Genomic DNA, 19,126 nt, shown 5'->3' on the forward strand with positions numbered 1-19,126 from the left:
AATCATCTCTACGTTGAGGAGGTAACTCCTTGTATTAACAATCTGAGAGTACTTCCTGGAACTCAAGATATTGTTTAAGTATAGATTGGACATTGGCGATATGGGTGGAAGAAGCCAAATGAGGGTGCACCGAATCAGAATAGTGTATACGAACAGCCACCTCGTTTAAACAGAGACATGCAGTATTTGGATCACAGGAACAATCAACCTGCTTTCCGATTGGCAAAGGGATTGTGACATTGTAACCAAGGCAGACCTAAAATATTCGGATAAAGGGCAGCCTTAATTATATCAAAGTTAGCTGAACTCTGTGAGATGCAATACTCATGATCAAAAGAGAGGTCTGTTCACTAATGGGTCTGGAAACCAAAGAAGACCATCCACTCCTTCTACAGGAACGGATATATCCGTAGAATTTCTAAGGATGCCCTTACTCCTAGCCCATTGATCCTCGAGAAACAAACCTGCAGCACCACAGTCGATGAAGGCAGGTACATTAAGTGCCTCACCCCCAGAGTAGAATAAATCTACTTTGATGGCTACCATGGATTGATTCATACATGGTCTTGAGGAGGTTAGAATGGTCTGTTCAGGGGAACCTAGATGGCCTCCCGGATCGCGGTTCCCTCTACTATTGGGAATTGGCATTTCCCGGACGCCTCGGAGAGGCCGAAGGATAATCTCGTACTAAATGGCTCTTCAATGCACAGTACATACACAATCCTAGAGTATGTCTTTTGTTCCTTTCTTCAGTGGTTAAAGGACCCATAGCTACTCCCAATTGCATGGGTTCAACTTCTTCAACTGGTTTAGGAAGATTCGAGGCGGATCATTACTTTGTCGATATGTTCTTCCTTTTTTATGCTCTTGCAATCGGTTGTCCAACTGCATTACTAATGCGAACATTTCAGCCAAGTTGGCTGATCGCGGGACTTGGTAGACTACATTCTTTAATTCCTCTGCAAAACCCCTTGTAAATAGAGTAATTGGGGCATCATCTGGCCATGCAGTATCAGCAGCCATTTGTTTGAAGTGAGTTACATGAGCAAGGAGATCCATGGACCCTTGTTTGAAGTCTAAAAGTTGTTCCTGAGCCGACAATGTAATTTCATGTCGACCAAACATAGCCCATAAACTATTCACGCATGCCTAGTAGGAATCTAGTATGGGATTGTTGGTGGTCACTAGTGGTGTAGCCCATGCTAATATGGCACTTGTGAGATGTGATATCATTTGACCAACCCGATCTTTCAATTGGAAAATATGCAGTCTTAAAGGTGAATTGTACAGTGCATACATCTAAAAGTCCCTTCAGTTATGCAGGTTACCATCTTATTTGCCGCCAGGTAAGGGTCCTGGGGGTATATACCCAAGACCAGGTGTGCAAACCACTTGTTGGTGTAACATTACATTTTCTTGTTTGAGGGTCTGTGCTTCCATGGTCAATGTCTGTACAGCAGCCACCAATTGCTGCATCCGATCCATTTTGAGATCTTTGTTATTGTGTTTTGTAGACGTGGCTAACGGTTATGGCTTCTCTTTGTTGGACTTAGAATATATATAAATGACTGACCTGATGTGCAGCGATATCGGCAGTGCGGCTGCCCAGGAAACCTTTGTGGTCCTGTAGTATGAGTATACAGGGAGGACAAAGGTCTCGGGAGAAACCCTGTAGTGCAGAAAACCATGTTGTCCCAAACTCGCAGTTCCGTAGAACGGAGATCTATGGCGTAGGGCAGGTAACATTCTTCTTAAGTCAGGTGACTCGAGGTGATGTAGATGAAACTAAGAAATCTTGGAAGGGATCCTCGGTGGAGAAAAGTGTTCGCCGGCAGGATGACAGGAATCAAAATCCAAATTGCGGCAGGAGACAGGAAAACAGACGTGCTGTAAGGGTGCGCGTCTTATATATATTTTTTTTATTGGTTTTATTTTTTAAACATTCAATAATTTCCACTTATTTCATTTCCGTTTCCATATGCATTACCATTTTCTTAAAACAAGAAATCAAGAATATCATCTCATCACATTTAAAAATAAAAAGAAAATCCAAGATTTGCAACACATTGCCTAGGCAAACGACATTATTCACTCCCACTCAAAACCACCCTCCCACATTCCTTCATCCTTCCCTCATTCCTTCTATTTTAAAATTTCGAATCGCAGCTAGGGACCACATCAGATCCTAGAGTCTAGCGAGCTCCTTTCAAAAGTTTTTATCTGATTTTTTTTTTTTTTTAGGATTACTCTCATTACCATTTCCTTCCTATCTCGATAGTTTCATTAATTCATTTTGCCACTGCAGAGATGAGTGATGGATTTTCTCCCAATAGTAGCATATACCACCACTCCTCAGCTAACATAAAGTCCACCTCTTTTATTAATTCTCCCATGTGTAATGTTCTCTGATTCATCAAACCTCTACAATAGATTACTATGTGCTTCAGGGACTCCACGTCATTTTGTTTGCCACAAAACCTGCAAGCCATTTCGGATTGGACTCCCAGCACCTCCTTTAGTTAAATAAAGGTTGAGGCATATTCTCGTGAATTGATCTCTAGATCTACTACTTGGAAACTTTATCAAATATTCCGTCCTAAAATTCAGGGCACTATACTCTCCATTGTAGTCTCTCATTGATCTATTTTGAGTTCCTTATGTCCTGGGTTACTATTCAGTCATCTTGATAGAGTTTGGCTTTTACTCCCATTGGGTTAGTAATTAGATCTTCTGATGTCACATTCAGACTTGTTAGACATTTAATACATTTCTCCTTCCAGAAATCTAGGGGCCACTCCAATCCTTTACCTGGTATGGATCCCAAAATCTTCAATGGAGGAGATGTGTTGGCAATGAGGGACTTTCAGAATAGGGCTAGCGACTTCCAGAGGCTCACTGATAGAGGGATTATAGTCTTAATGCGATTTCTCTTTATATAACTTTCTAGGCATGTTAATCTTCTTTGTAGGCCTAAAGGTGTTTTATCAATCAATATCAGGTCTGATAAGTACAGGTTAAACCAGGCTGGGGCTAGAGGGCAGCCCTGTTTAAGCCCTTGATAGTTCTTTATTTCCTTGGACAGTCCCTCCCCCCCTCTGCATGTTAAAATGGACTTTTGTAGATGTTCCGGAGTATAACTCCTTTATAGCTTTATAGCTTGCAACACATGAATCTGACATCGCAGCCCCTCCCGCCCCTCCAGTGTTTCCATAGTCTCTCCCTACTGATGCCATCAAATGCCTGTTCCAAGTCCACAAAGGCTACATACATTTGAATTTCCTTCCTTGCCTGCATTTTCACAAAACCCGTCTGGCCTGGATCTGAAACTCCTGCTTTATTTGCCCATTTGGTTAAATGGTTCAATATCAAAGAGGCGACTATTTCCCCAAGATGTCAAGAAGAGCGATCGGGCGATAGAATGAACCCAAACTGATCACCCTTATTGAAAATCAGCACTATCAGTCTTTTTCCAAGACAATGGGACCTCCTTTTTTTTTCTCTCACAATTTGTTGTAACAAATGGTGAGCAAACTCTGCCCGCTGCTCAGAGTTTTGTTTAAGGATACTATTGGTTTAACCATCTGGTCAGATCTAAGTCAGGATATCATTTCTGTCAAAATACCAGGTCCAGGGTTTATCCTCCTGAGGGGCTCTCTCATTTTCACACAGGGCCATTGAGGCAAATAAAGCGAGAAAGTGTTCTACCCACTGATCTTCAGTCACAGCATTTATCTGCAAAGCTTGTTGAGGGGACCGTATGTAGTTGATAAGTTCCTACGTAAGATGTGAATTTCTTTTCCACGTTTTAAGGATAGGTTCTGCTTCAAACTGAGATCTGAGGTATTTGAATGACATTCTCCAATTTTTGTACTGTTCTCTTTGTGGTTTTAGTTTGTTCTCTTATCACTCCCGGGAGTCTCTTCAGCACTCTCATTTCTTGCCTACATTTTTCCTGCACTGGTCAAGATCGTCATTATAGCTTTACTTATGTGCAGATTTTTTTATTTCTCAGCCCCCTCCCTTCACCACAAATTGGGCCAATAGTGGGACATAATCACATCTGTGCTTGTTTTGTAGGTATCACTCTTTCCATTCTCTCATCAGGTCCAAAACGTCCTGTGTGACAATGGATAGTCTGTTTCAGCTTCGAGATATTAAAACTACAACCCCTCTACCTGGATTTAGAGCTTTTACCATGCCTTTCCATCGTACAGTTAGGAGAGAGCAGTCACTTGTCATTCCAATAATCTCCATGGATATCACCTCTTGCAGGACATTCGAGGATACAAAAAAGTATTCAAGAAAATCCTTAGATCGACCACAGTGCCAGGTGTACTTGGCTGGTATATCACCTCTTGTCTGTCCATTTAGCAAGTGAAGTTCCCTGGTTTCCATTTCCAGCAACCATCTAATAGTTCTCCCACCTAGGCCCCCACATTATCAGTATGACATAGGGGCACACCCTCATTATCTAGACACCTTATGTTTAGGTCCCCACATAGTATAGTATACAAATGTGTCTTATCACAGAGTGCCAGATCAATTAAATTAGTTATGCTGGTAACACACGCATCTTCCTAAATTTTTTCGGAATTCCTATATTTATTAAATAAAGGGACTCATTTCTTCATGCCCCCTCCACCCTGCACAATTACCAAAGTTGGCATTTGAACCCATGAATTGGGTTTGTGATGTTCAAGTATGTTAATTCCTGGTCCCAATTTAATTAACATCAGCAGGCCAGAATGCCTTTCTTTGCCGGGTTCAGAAGACATATAAATCTGTTTCTCGTAGCCAATATTCTTGGAAGCACAAAATGTCATAGGATTGCAAGTCAATCTCCACACTTATAAACAAGCGGAGAAAGCCCCTTGTGTTCCAGCATCCTATTCATATCTCCTCTGGACTCTCTGGGCTCTCACACTATTCGTGGTTTCCACGAGTGAGTACTCCTGGCAGCTGCGCCCAATCAGACTCATTTTCCCCCTGAGATTTCCCCTGTTCTTCATTCACAGCTCTAGGCTCCATTCTTACAGACCGGGGACCTATCCTCTTTTCCACTTCACCTTTGTTCTTTCTCCTCTGGGTTCTCGGGAGTTCCTCCTCCTGTGGTGAACATCTTGGGACCTTCCTTTAGTTTCTCCTCTCTTCTAGTGGTGGTCTTTTTTTGTGCAGCCACCTCTATGGGCTTCTGCAGTGCCCTCTCGACTTCTTTCAGATTGAAACCTAGTGCTCCGAACATTTCAGCCGCCTCACAGATCGTTATTTTAATCAGGTTGGATCTCAAGTGTAGGATCACCCAATCCATTATTTGACTCCCTGACAAATTCAACCACTAGGATGTCATCAGTGGTGATAGCTCGAAGTTTTGGGATATGGTGTAATAGCGCCATAACATTCCTTCTATTCAGGATTATATCCTCCTTAAACCTTAATATACACTCCAGTGAGAGGGACAATTCATCATCAAAATACATCCTTAGTTGAACATCTTGATTGAGAGAATGTTGTACTTTTGGGGAGCACTTCTTATGCCTCACCTTCTCAGCCTCTCTAATTTGTATCCACCTTCTGTCTTTTCTAGTCCATAGTTGGGAACCCATTCATAGACTTCTGCCTAGGTTTGTCCTCCTCCACTTCTCGTGGTACACTCCCGAGGCTGAGATCAACTTCATTGCCATCTATATGGATAGCTTCTGATTGCTCGTCCCGCTCTTCATTGAAGGATCAAGTCGAGTATACAGAGTAGTCCAGGATAGATTTCTCTTGGTTCTCTAAGGCCATTTAGACTTGCTCTCCAGAAAGTCGGTCTCTCTCCATTTGATTGTTTATCTCAGCTCCTTCTTTTTCAGTAGGGGAGATGCTCATCATTTTTTCCATTTCTGTGAGACAAATGCGCTTTTAGTGGAGGCGGTGGAGTTCTCAGATTACAGAAGCAGTTTTTAGCAGCATTGGATTAGTGTGGTTTTTGCACTGGTTTATGTTTAGATTTTCCTTTTTTTTCGGCCCTGTTTCATGATTGCTTAATATTGAGTCTTTCCCGAAAATCACATAATTGTCTTTCATGTTGGTGTCCCTTTTTTGTTTCTGAGGTTTCTTCTTTGCCTCTTCTTCTAATCGATTTAATTGAGAGTTCTCTAAATCTTCAATCTCTACTATCTACTATCATCTAAGGGACTCTCCCTTACTGGATGCATATTTTCGACTTACTTTTGTTTTGTTGCTCTTTTGATTCCATCTTCTTACCCATGGCGGCCTCCATCACTGCTTTCTGTTGAAGTTTTGCAGCTTCCTTTCTTCGATTTATATTTATCACAAACTGGCACAAAAGGGTTGAGAGGGTACGGAGAAGGAGGGAAGGTGACACACTAGACCAGAAACAACTGACACCGAAATTGAGAGAAAGGAGTACATAGAACTAGATGCTTAACTACAAGAACTGCATTATGGTAGTTGTGAATCTCCAGCATGAGGTCTGGCATGGATTCACATGCTCATGAATATTCCCCGTCAGGCTGGGAATCCTCGATAAAGAAAAAATCAGTTTCATTTCTGAACTGTCTTTCTCCTAACAACCAATCACTGAGCTCTGGGTCATACTGCCCCCAGACAATGACTGCCATCTACCTAAGCCCCTCCTCTGGCAGCCATCTTCAGATTTTTATGGCACGTTCAAGTGTTGGGAGTCCTCGTGTTTAGCTCTCGAAGCTTTAACTGAGTTTTTTCACTTTTTGGGAGAGTTTTACGCTATTTTTCTGTCAATCAAGCCTTGTGCTCCATCGATCAACCGTCCGATTAACGGGGACCAGTTTTTCTGATTCTTTGGCACCCCTCGATGGCGAATTTCTTTGAGTTTCTTTGTGGAGGCTTCCAGAAGTTTCTTCAGGCCAATGCCGCATGGACCATGTCGGAGGAGGAGGAGGATTCAGCCCCCCTGTTCAGGATTTGCTCCTACTGCGGCTTGCTAAAGGTCTTTTCGGACGACAAGCATTCCCAGTGTCTTTACTGCCTGTACCCGACGCACGTGGAGGAAGACTGTGCGTTTTGCCAAGAGATGCCGCCTCGCACACTGAAGGATCAGCATAGGCAGCTGAAGGAGTGGCTGAAGGCCAAGGCTCCTGCTCTGGGTGGGTCCCAGAAGCATGCCTCCCCCGATTCAAGAAAGCTGAGCGGGCTTCTAAGACCTTTGAGGGTGCCCCTCCCGCGGGAGTCCAACAAAAGGCTAAGCACCGTGAGTCCACTGCCACCGGGAGCGCCGTTGCATCAGGCTCCTCGTCGGCCAGGGCACGTTCAACATCTCCAGCTTCAGTCAAAGCTCAGGATCTTCGGCCAAGAGATAGTCGGACCATCCGGGGAAACTCGAGGAGAAGCCCAGGACTGACCTGCCAGAGAAGGCCAAGGGGGATCAGGGCTCAGGCCCTCCCACTAAGGAGAAGGCCTCTGCGACGACCAAGAACAAGGTACCGGTCCAGACCGTGAAGGCCCAGGTACATCCGATGACGGCCCAATCTTCCATCGAGGGAGTGGTGGCGTCCCTCGCGAAGGCAGCCGTGGCGGATCCGCAGGGTGTACTCCAGAAGACAAGAGTGTCCCTCCCGGCCAGGAAGGAGTCCTCTTTCCAGCCCGTAGAGAAGACCCCAGAGAAGAAGATGCCGGTCATCTTCCCGAAACCGTCCTCTCTGGTAGTGAAGAGGGGGGGGGGAGGCGCTGAGGTCCTCCAGGGTATGGATATCTCCTCAGAGGAGGAGCTCACCTGCCTTCAAACCATTCAGAAGGAGGAGAATATCGGGGGCAGGCCCTACGACGAGGGCGCCGACAACTAGGATACCATCGATGAAGGCGACGGGGGGCCTTGGTGCCCAGCCTGCGCCCCAGTGCCATTTCTACATACACCTCAGTTGCCACCTCCGCCACTGCCTGGAGACCTCTCAGTGGACATTCTTTCTGCACTGTATACCCTCGTCTCGGAGATACAGATGGGGATGCCTATTGCGTCGGCGGACCCCTGGAAACGGGGGAGCCTCCGACCAAGAATAGGAGGTTCCACCCTCCACCTCCTTGCCACTCTTCGCCCCCCCTATCCCTCCTGAGGGATGAGACGAATCCTGACACAGCGACGACGGGCACGGACGACGGTGGGATGGGAGACCTCCCATCGCCACCTCCCAGATCTTCTCTGCCGGATGAGATAGACTCGTTCCACCCGATGATCTCCAGAGCTTCGGAACTCTTCCAGCTCGCTCCAGAGGAGAAGGAGGGCTTCTTATATCGGCACCGCAAGGTGAAGAGTAAGACCATCCTCTTGGTCCCACTCCTAGATGACATTTGGGACGAAGGCTTGTCTCTCATGAAGAACCCTTCTACGGCCCTGGTGAAGAAGGATCGCCTTAAGAAGAAAGACAGGGTGCCCGACTCTGTTCCCAAGTGCTTGTAGGCCCAACCGTCTACAGATTGTGTGTGGTGTCAGCGGCGGCCAAGAAGAAGTCCTCGGGTGCTTCTTCCTCGGTAGCCTCCACCCCTCCGGACAGCAAGGGCAAGAAGTTAGATGCCATGGGACGACGGGTCATCTGTTCTGGGGTGATAACCATCAAGGCCGCCCTCGCTATCGTAGCAAGCTACAACCGAGAGCTGTGGTTCAAGATCACCCCCATCCTGGACTTCCTCCCCGACGCCAAGTGGTTGGAAGCACTGGAAATTCTGCAGGAAGGTGAAGTGGCATTGGACCACACCATCACAGTGCCCACGGACATTGCCGACACAGGGTTCTGCCAAATGGGCAACAGCGTTTGCCTTAGTCGTCGTAACTGGCTCAAAGCCACCAACTTTCGTCAGGACGTTCAGTGGAAGTTGTTGGACATGCCCTTCGACAGGGACAATTTGTTCGGGAAGGCTGTGGATGAGTCGCTACAAGCCATCAAGACGGAGACGGCGCATGCCTTGGGCCCTCTTCAACAATGGAGGCTGACCTTTCGGCTCTCAGGCAGCAAGTCCCAAGGATCCTCCAAGGTTTTCGGCGGGGGCTCTGCTTCTTACCGCCAACCCTCCTGCTCTTAAGCCCAGGAAACCAACAGGGGCCGCTCCAAGGCCTTCGGAGGAGGACGTCATTGTTGCCAGGGTCCCCAAGGCAGCCCTTCGACGTCCAAGCAGGATTGAACCGACCGTGGCGTTGGGCCCCCACCCGTGCACGCTGGTGGGAGACCGGGTGGCTAACTTCGTCAGCGTGTGGAAGACCATCTCGACCCCACCGACCGTTGGGTGCTGGACGATCTCTGAAATGGAAACACCCTGGAATTTCAACAGAAGTGCCCCCGAATACCACCAGTGGCACGGCAGGAAAACCACATCCCTCAGCTGCTGCTGGAGGTGCGGGCCATGTTAAGAAAAGGCATGATAAAGCTCGTCCCAAAGAGGCTCTGGGGCTCCCGAGTGTACTTGAGGTACTTCCTTGTGAAAAAGAAGACCAGAGGATGGAGGCCCATCCTCGACCTAAGTCGACTACACAAATACATCAAGTCCCAAAAGTTCCAGATGGTCACTCTTCAGCACGTGCTCGGGCAGCTCGAAGAGGGAGACTTTCTGTCATCGCTGGACTTGGAGGATGCATACTTCCACATCCCCATTCACAAGGGACACTGCAAGATTCTGCGCTTTGTGGTTCAAGGGAAGCACTACCAATTCAATGCCCAGATTGAAGTCAGTGCCAGGGGTTTTCACCAAGTGCCTGGTGCCGATGGCAGCGCACCTTCGACTGTGGAAGATCCAGGTCTACCCTTACTTGGAGGACTGGCTCATCCGGGCCAGTTCAAAGGACATTGTCGTCAATCACACGGCGAGGACCGTTCGCCTTCTGACGGTGCTGGGGTTCTCAGCGAACTATGCAAAGTCCTGCTTGACACCATCACAGGACGCGCTGTTTCTGGGATTCCGACTCAACACAGTGTTGTGCCTGGCGTCTCTGTTGGAGGAACGGATAGCTGCCATCTTGGGCAAAGTGCAATGGCTGTTGGCACTGAAGGTCGCCACAGTGAGGACCATCAAGTCTCTGCTCGGCATGATGTCGCCATGCATCTACCTCATACGACTGTGCAGGCTATGGATGCGTCCACTACAGGAGTTCCTCGACGACCGTTGGCTACAAATGTCGGGAAGCTTCCAGGACAAGATCCCGCTCGGCGAGAGCTTCCGTCAAGCGATAAGGTGGTGGGAAGTACGCGCTCATCTGTCCGGAGGCGCAAATGTCTAGACCCCACAGCACCAGGAGACGGTCACAACGGACGCCTCCCTGGAAGGAAGGGGAGCTCACACCGGAAGTCTTGAAGCAAGAGGCCTGTGGCTGACGGAGGAGAAGACGTTGCACGTCAACGTGCTGGAGCTGCGGGCCGTATTTTGGGCCCTCAAGTCTTTCCTCCCGTCCCTCAAGGGCAAGGTGGTGCGAGTCTTCACGGACAATACCATCACAATGTTTTACATCAGGAAGCAGGGGGGGCACCAGATCCCCGGCGCTCTCCAAGGAAGCGCAGGACCTGTGCCACTGGGCTGTCGCCCAGGGGATGTTCCTCATTCCATTTCATCTGGCAGGAGTAAAGAACACTGTCGCCGACTCTCAGCAGGTAGCTACGCTCTTGCCACGAATGGGAACTTCTGCAGGACCAAGTGAATCATCTGTTCCGCAGATGGGGCAATCCCCAGATTGATCTGTTTGCAACGGCGACGAACACCAAGTGCTGGAGGTTCGCCAGCAGGTTTCCCCAGCCAGAGAGCATGGGGGACGCATTCTCATTCCCCTGGGACGGCCTGTTTCTGTATGCGTTTTCTCCGTTGCCGTTGCTTCTTCGACTCCTCAATCCACTCAGACGGTCCCGGTGCAGGATGATCCTCGTCGCACCAGCGTGGCCGAGGCAGATGCGATACACGGACCTTCTCAGCATGTCAGCGTCCCTTCCAGTAAAGCTTCCGGTGGTCGCAGATCTCGCCTGGGAAGGAGGCGCAATTCTACACCACGACCCAGTATCGCTGAACCTGAAGGCCTGGCTCCTGCAGCGTTAAGAGTTTGAGGGCTACGATCTCCTAGCGGACTGCAAGGAGGTGCTTGCCAAGGCCAGAGCATCTTCTACTCTAAAATGCTACGGACATAAATGGAAGAGGTTCGCTGTTTGGTGCCGTGCACAGAAGATCGATCCTCTACGAGCCACGGCCCCGCAGATAATACCATATTTGCTGTCGTTAACTAAAGGAGGACTGGCCAATGCCTCGATCAAAGTTCATCTGCCGGCTAGCTCCCGCTACACCAGATCTCCGGGACTGTTAAGGAGTTTGTCAAAGGACTGTTACGTTCATTCCTGCCGGTGATGGCTCCAGCCCCGGCTTGGGAACCTAATGTGGTTCTGACTAGGCTCATGGGCACTCCATTTGAACCTATGCAGATAGTTACACTGAAGTTTTTGTCGTGGAAGACGGTGTTCCTCGTGGCCATCACCTCTGCACGACGAGTGGGTGAGATTCAGGCACTGTCCTGTAAGCCACCTTATTTGACTTTTCACGACACAAGGGTGGTGCTGTGGACGCACCCCTCCTTCGTCGCCGGCTGAAAGGACTTTGCACTCGCTGGATGTGGCTAGAGTGCTGAATTTCTACATGGACCACACGAAGAGTTTTCGGAAGACGTCACCACTTTTTGTGAACTTTGGCCCTGTGAACCATGGGAAGGCCCTCTCCAAGGCTTCCATTTCCAGGTGGCTCTCCGGCTGTATCACCCATCATAACCGGTTGGCAAACCGACAGTTGCCTGGCCTTCCGAAAGCCCAATCGACCAGAGCGATCGCTGCAACTACGGCGTTTCTGTCTGGCGTGCCCCTGCTGGACATCTGCAGGGCTGCTACGTGGAGGTCGACGCACACCGTCACGAGATTCTACTGCGTCGACAGGGATTCCAGGGAGGAGTCCAGAGTCGGCCAAGCAGTGCTGCGCATCCTGTTCGCTTGGAGGTGAGCCTGGTGAGGAGGTAAGAAATGCTTATGTTGAGCCTTGCCACCTCCCGTGGTTGTGCATGTGTGTACATGTATTCTTTATTCGTGAGCATGTGAATCCATGTTGTTCTCCAGCATGGGTCTGGCATGGATTCACATGCGAACCCTCCCGCCTACCCCTCTGTGACTCTTCTCTTGGTCCTACTGCCACTTTACGTGCTACCAAATCTGAAGATGGCTGCCAGAGGAGGGACTTGGGTAGAGGGCAGTCATTGGCTGGGGGCAGTATGACCCAGAGCTCAGTGATTGGTTGTTAGGAGCAAGACCGTTCAGAAATTAAATTGAAACTGATTTTTTTCTTTACCGAGGATTCCCAGCCTGGCGATGGGGAATATTCATGAGCATGTGAATCCAACCCAGACCCATGCTGGAGAACAGTACAGGTAAATTGTTCCTTCCAACACATCAAAGAACACAGTGCTGCTTATAAAGTCCAGCAAATCTGAACAGAATTGCCTTGAGGGAACAAGTCGCACTCCAGAAATCCAGTAACGTTGACAAATTAAGTGAACCACAGGGACATTGCCTCTGAGAAGTTGTGGTTCACTCACTTCAAAGACCGCACAGGAGTATTGACCATGCCAGGTTAGCAAAAAGAACATTGCCTTTTGGGAGTTGTGGTTCAGTCACCACAGAGACCTATCACAAATATGATATAAGTCATTTAAAACGCGCCTGTAAAAAGTGTTTCTAGGCGCGACAAGACAAGGGAGGGAGCACAATACAAACTATCTTACTAGGCCTTGTGACATTCAGATTGTGCAAGTGCGACCACACCAAGTGCAGGGGGAGGAAGGTCGGGTGCCAGGGAGAGGGATAGATAGGGGAAGTGCAATCAGGAAAGCAATGCTCCGGGTTGGTGCATCCAGGGCAGCGCGGCTTTGGGTAAGTGCAAGGATGTAGGGGACACAGTTACAGCACCAAAGTGCGCGGTGGACCGGAGGCAGTGCAGGGGAGACTGATCATGGAGGGACCTGGTACCCATTGAGCTCTGAGGGTAGCCAAGCAACCAGTCAGTGCGGCAGACAGGTAGGTCCGCAGGGGAGGGAGAGAGAGAAAGCAGAGGAGAAAAGGCAAGTCTTGAGCTGCTTCCGGAACTTCAGGTGGTCCAGCTCAAGTTTGAGAGGGTCAGAGAGGCCATTCCAGAGGGAGGCATTTGCAAAAGCGAGAGATCTACCCCCGCTCTCTGCCAGGTGAAGCGTCTGACCCTCAGAGTTGGAGGTAGCTGAGCAAGGGGCTTGAGAAGGAAGGTATTTTGGAAGAGGGAGTTGGATGTACTGCTGGCCTGGGCCCCAGAAAGCCTTGTGGAAGAGCAGAGGGTCTAGAACTTGATCCTTGCAGCCACTGGGAGTGAGTGGAGCGATTTCAGGCCCGGAGAGATACTGTCCATGGCTTGAGGTCAAGGATAAGTCTTGCAGTCCTGTTCTGGATTAGTTTGAGGGCGTAGAGTAGAGGAAGAAAGATTGGGAAAGAGGCTGCTGCAATAGCCCAGCCTAGAGAGAACCAGGGCTCTGAAGACGGTGAGCTTCTGGGGGAAAGTGAGAAAGGTAAGAATACCTCTGAGGAGGTGCAGCTGGTAATGGGCCTTATTGGCAATGTCGGTGATGTGAGGAGAGAGTGGATTTGAAGATGAAACCAAGGTTTTTTTTGCCTGACAGGAAGACTAAGGAAGAGGGCCCAAGGAGGGCGGCCAGAGTGAGAGAGGATAAATGGGAGCAGGGGTCCCAATGAGAAGGATCTCCGAATTACTGGCATTAAGTCAGAGATCGTTTTAGGCGCACCAATCCTGAATCGCGTATATACAGTCAGGAATTAGGGAGAGAGAAGAGGAGGCTGAGGGGGGCATGAAAGAGAGCTGGGTGTCATCCGCATAACACTGAAAGTTCACTCCAAGGCCTGATCCGTGATGCCCAGGTTCTCACAGAGTCAATTGATCAGGATGCCATGATTGACCATGTCCAAGGCAAGTCACGTGAACCATTGAAGCAGGGACCCATTACATGTGTTGACCAAGAAAAGCAGCAATGTCAAAAATATATCTTCTACTGTTTATCTCTGGGTTTGACTCCATCCTTTCCAAAATGTTAAATCGATAAAAAAAAAACAAAAAAAAAATCTGTTGCAAAATATCCCTTTTTTCGATTAGCAGAGTCTAATTATAAAAAGGTAAGTCGGGAAAGGACATGTCCTCCTCATTGAGGCAATTATAGCTTTTTCCATGCCTTGTCATTTTTTTCTCATTCCGGACAAAATAAGCCAAAGGTGTCTGTTGCTGGTAGATGGGGAATGCCCGATAAATATACGAATATTTAGGAAGGACAATCTAATATTGATCAGACATTCCCCTTTGTGTTCAAAAGAGCAAAATATTTTTAGTAACCAACTTAATTTGTTTACATCTTGATTGCAGTATTTGACGTAAATAGTATCCCATAATCCGAATCGTGGTAAACATTATATTATGGTTTAACTTCCAGATAACTTTCTGCACTCTTAAGATAAAGTTTCTAACCTAATCCTTGAAATATGAGGGCCTCTTCTGAAAATAGTGTCATCACTGAGATGCAAAAATCTTCCCCAAGTCATATTTATATGTAAAAAGGAATTGCCCTACTTAATATTAATAATAAATAAGAATGGAGAAAGAGGCCTTTCCACCTTAACATCTCAAAGATGGAACTTGTAAACGATCTTATGCTTTGATGTGCCCCATAATATCTCTTTTGCACCTCCCATATTTATGGAGTTTTATGAAGTGCATGCACCATTTTCATTTGTCTTTTCAGGTAGAAGTTCTTTTGCCATCGACTGCCAAAGACGAGCAATTTCAAAATGAGTATAAAACCTTTGCCACAGCCTTAGATTCTACAAGACATGAGCTGCCCATCAAAAATATTCATATAGAAGGAAGCAGAGCACACTACCTAGGTAATGCTTTTGGTACATCTTCCTTTTTTGCTCCCTTTTTGCTACATCATGTGATATCTGCAGTTAATTGTTTAATAACTCAATCTTTGCAATCCTACACAAGGAAACTTGCCACGATAATAGCCGTATCATTATCCTGTGAACACCTAAGAGGGAATTATGTATTTTCTTTTTTCTGGGACAGTGCAGTGCTTGTGAACCAGCCCCTCCACACAAGTGATTGAGCAGGAAAGGGCTCCGATGGGCAGTCTCTTTCCTGTTCTAAGTGTTCGATCCCTAACTCAGGAGTCCATCCGATTTAATTGATACCTTTTATTGGGTGTCAATTGATACCATGTTATACAGTTTTGTGGTGCAACTAGTATTTGTATTACTTATCCAGTCTACTATTGTTAATAACTGTTCTGACCAGTGTGTTCCATTACCATGCTCCTAGCTCCCCACTATGCCTGCTAATCATTACAGTAGTTTGAAAATGAGCCATAAAATCCACATTGACTTAAGGCACAGGGGTTGATTGGTTTTAAAGTTCCTTGCACAAAATTTGCCTACCCCACACGTCTCCAGTGAAATTAATCTTCTATGTGTGTGGCTGTATTTATCATCCAGATGAAGTCCAGCTACTGATGGTCTTCAGCCTATTTCGATTTAAGGTGCCCCCTAAGCTGCCAAACCCCCCAAAAAGATTTTGCACCCTCAATAGCCATGCTGAGGGGCGTTCCACTGTATGTTCTGCTATGCTAAAATCTGCATCTAGCCCACTATACACTTACCGACCGATATTGCATCACTTATAATACTACATATACACTGCACTCTATAGCTCCCAATTGTCATAACAGTATTCTGTTGTGTGGCCCAGTTTAATGTGACTTTTCTTTAGCCAGTAGTTTTGGAGATATTTATTGTGGGATTGTTATAGTATGGGGATTAGGTTGACGGATTCACACCGATTCTTGTGTCTTTTAGATAAATTGCAAAAACATTTGGCTGTCACTGAATCCCTTTTGGCAGAATTTATACCCACCTGGTCCGAAGAAAACGCCAAGACATGTACTGCAACGAGAGAGCTGCAGGAGGTAGCTCTGAAAATTGATGCAGATCTTCCAAGGTAGTTATTCTCCTTTTTTCTAAAGTTTAGTTGTCTTGGTGATAATTCTAGGTACTCTATTATTGCGATACTTTCACTCTTCTGTTTAATTTTGCAGGTTTCAGACATGCATCATCTGTTCCTATGTTTGCAGTGTGTGCAATGTATTTTTATTTTCTTTTCAGAGTCTTCTTTATTAAAAGCATTGAAGCCTCTGGCATTAACTGAAATATACGAATAGCCCAATGTGGAAGATGTATACTTCTGTACAAATCCTTACATGTGTGTTACCCCCATCCTCAAACCCCCTTGTCACCTCAGCGACATGCTTTGATGCACAACAATCTTAAAGGTATATTCTTAAATCGCATTTCAATAATTTAAACATCCTGCGAGATGAAACTGGAGCCAGCATCATAGCTCCGGTCATGTTGGTCTTCATTTCTCTGCTACCGCATGAGGAGCACTTTACTGGATTGGCGGAGCTACTTTTGCTTTTTTATTTTTTTGGGAGGAAAGCCTGTTAATTGTACTCTACATTGTTTTACTCTGTTTGGATTAATGTTTTTTAATACCTTTTTTAAAAAAAATGTGACACTTGAAATTTTCCATTTTCAATTTCTGACTCTCTTCCTTTTTGTTTGAGGCTCATGGGGTGTTTCCATCCAGTTGTCAAAGGGCACTTTTTGTGCCTTCTTAGCCACCAGAAGTTGAAGAGTCACAATGTCACGCTTTTCTGCTTATCTTGAATTGTTTTTAATGACCCACCTGTAGGTTACAGCCAATAACCAGGAAAGTCCTGTTTTATTTACAGATGTCCCAATACTGAGTAATATTTTTTCCTTAGGGGGTTAGAGCTCATATTTCACAGAAATATGAGTCTTCTTACCAGGTCTTTGTATAGTGTACCTATGATATAATTCTGAAATGAACAAACATTTAGGGTTTCACAGACAAACTGCAAAATGTTAGGGATGCATAACTAAAAATTCCATTAAAAGTCGGAAGAGACCACCATTTAATTATAAGACTTGTAATGTTTCACCAACTTTCAAGGCTGTGCTTCAGCCTCGAAATTCTTTTGGGCTGTTGGATATTATTTTACCCTGTCACTGTCAGCTGAAGGCCTAGATAAAGGTTGCATATCCACTGGTAGCTAAATGGTACAGTTAGAGGCTAATTCTGCTCTATATGCATGGCAATCTTTTGTAGCGATTGCATTTTAATTTTTTCATAGTTGTTTTGCACTGGGGCCACCTAATCCTTACTTGTGCTTTACTGTACTTCCTATAGGTCCTGGCGATGATTATTTCACTAATCATGATGTGATACCTGTTGTCTGAACCCAGGAATTAGCAGTTCTTGGAAACTGAGAGCATTTTTCTATTTACACTCACTATTTTCATAATAAGTATGTCTTGAAAGTCTGAATTGTTTCGGACAGGCAGGCTCCCATTTCCATTCAACCTTTAATGCTACAAACGTTTGTGACATGACAAAACAATACTGAACAGTCGTCTACCGAAGTTATGAGGTGACACACCAGCATCCTGAAGTCAGACAGAGCAGAAGTCCCCACACTTTCTCGTTTAGTCAAAACACCAACATCAAGCATGAAAAGAAAATGTATTGAGGGTACAAAAAGAGATGGAAATAATATTAAAAAACCAAGCCAACCGTAATGGTATTGAATTGTAATACAACCTGCTCAGACATACCCTAACTGAAGCCAGTATGCAAATTAAAAAAGCATACTGCCTGAATGTAATGACTAGAGGCTGACTTCCGTAGAAAATGAAACTTTCGTTAATACAATTCTGACTTGTTCGGTCCAGAAAGATCAGGAAAATTCCTCTTGTGGCAAGAGTGGAGGATCATTTCAACTGTACATCTAAAGCATGTGGAGCAAAAAGGCCAACAACTGACCTGTGCAGAGCTTTTTTGCACCTATTTTGTAAGAATGGGGTAGACGCTTGCGGGAATGGGTTTCTAAAAGAAATTTGATTATTCGCCAGTAAGGGAAGTGAACATGGATATAACAGAACACAGCTGGTCCTGATTTAAAGCGAAATAACACATGCCAAAATAGCAACTTTACGACACAAGCTGTAGGACGAGTTTCATGGAAAGAGTAATCAAGTGACGAGCTTTGCGATGAGGATACAAGAGTGCCGAGTGGCCAAATGGGAGGGATCAGGCAGGATAGATAATCTAGATGAGAAACCATATCAAACCTTCCCAGGTGACCTGCAGAGACCAGACACGTGCACTTCCCCATCAAGCTCCAGTACCCACTTGAAGGGGAAATCTTGTAACACAGACGCTGACCTTCCAACTTCAGCTGTACAGAGTGATCTGCTCTTGCAGCTTTTACGTTTGGAGGTTGAAATATCCTCTCACACCAGTTTTTTGATTGAAAGAGATTTATTTAAGTATAAGCTTAATAACCCACCAGTCACATCAGAAACATCTACATAACTGAACTTTCCCAATGCATCATTCTTCCATTCCCTTAATTCTAGTATATTACAATCATATAACATTCCATTTCTATAGATATCTGTAGATAAATCTAACAAACCATAATAAACCATAGCAATGAGATACTACACACCTCCCTTCTTTACAGTAACTAAACAAAAATAAATTGACATACTACAGAGGTGCTATTAAAAGAACTAAACAAAACAGTCATTTACCCAAGAGAGGAGCACATTCAGGACTAGGTCCTGTTAGAGAAAAGTCTGGATTTAATTAAGAATCTTTTGCCAAGTAGGGAAAGTGCATTTATGTCCCAGAAACCATCATAAGAACAATAGAAAATCGAAGCTTAATATTGATTTAGAATGTCATTTTGACAAAACAATTATTAGATATGATATGATAAGGCATTTATAATGCGCCTATACACAAGTGTTTCAAGGCGCGATGTGACAAGGGAGAGGGAACAGAGGGAAGACCGACAACGATCCAACTAGGCCAGGTGTCATTCACATTGCGCAAGTGCATGGGAAGGGCGAAGTGGGAAAGTGGGGGGGGTAATGGGGCGGTGCAGTGCAATACATGGGATAATAGAATAAAT

At 46.0% G+C, this 19,126-nt stretch overlaps 1 protein-coding gene across 3 annotated transcripts in view; it reads left to right on the forward strand.

The window, feature by feature from the left end:
• The window catches only part of LOC138574155 (HAUS augmin-like complex subunit 8), a 414,120-nt gene that overhangs the window by 385,128 nt on the left and 9,866 nt on the right, over window positions 1-19,126 (forward strand). For all 3 annotated transcript variants that reach the window (XM_069649390.1, XM_069649391.1, XM_069649392.1), the window contains 2 exons: window positions 14,813-14,954; window positions 15,924-16,065. In XM_069649390.1, coding sequence (XP_069505491.1) covers window positions 14,813-14,954; window positions 15,924-16,065 — 284 coding nt within the window. The remainder of the gene's footprint in view (window positions 1-14,812; window positions 14,955-15,923; window positions 16,066-19,126) is intronic.

Source organism: Ambystoma mexicanum, chromosome 1p (assembly GCF_040938575.1).
Source record: "Ambystoma mexicanum isolate Mex_15411 chromosome 1p, UKY_AmexF1_1, whole genome shotgun sequence".
NCBI lineage: Eukaryota > Metazoa > Chordata > Amphibia > Caudata > Ambystomatidae > Ambystoma > Ambystoma mexicanum.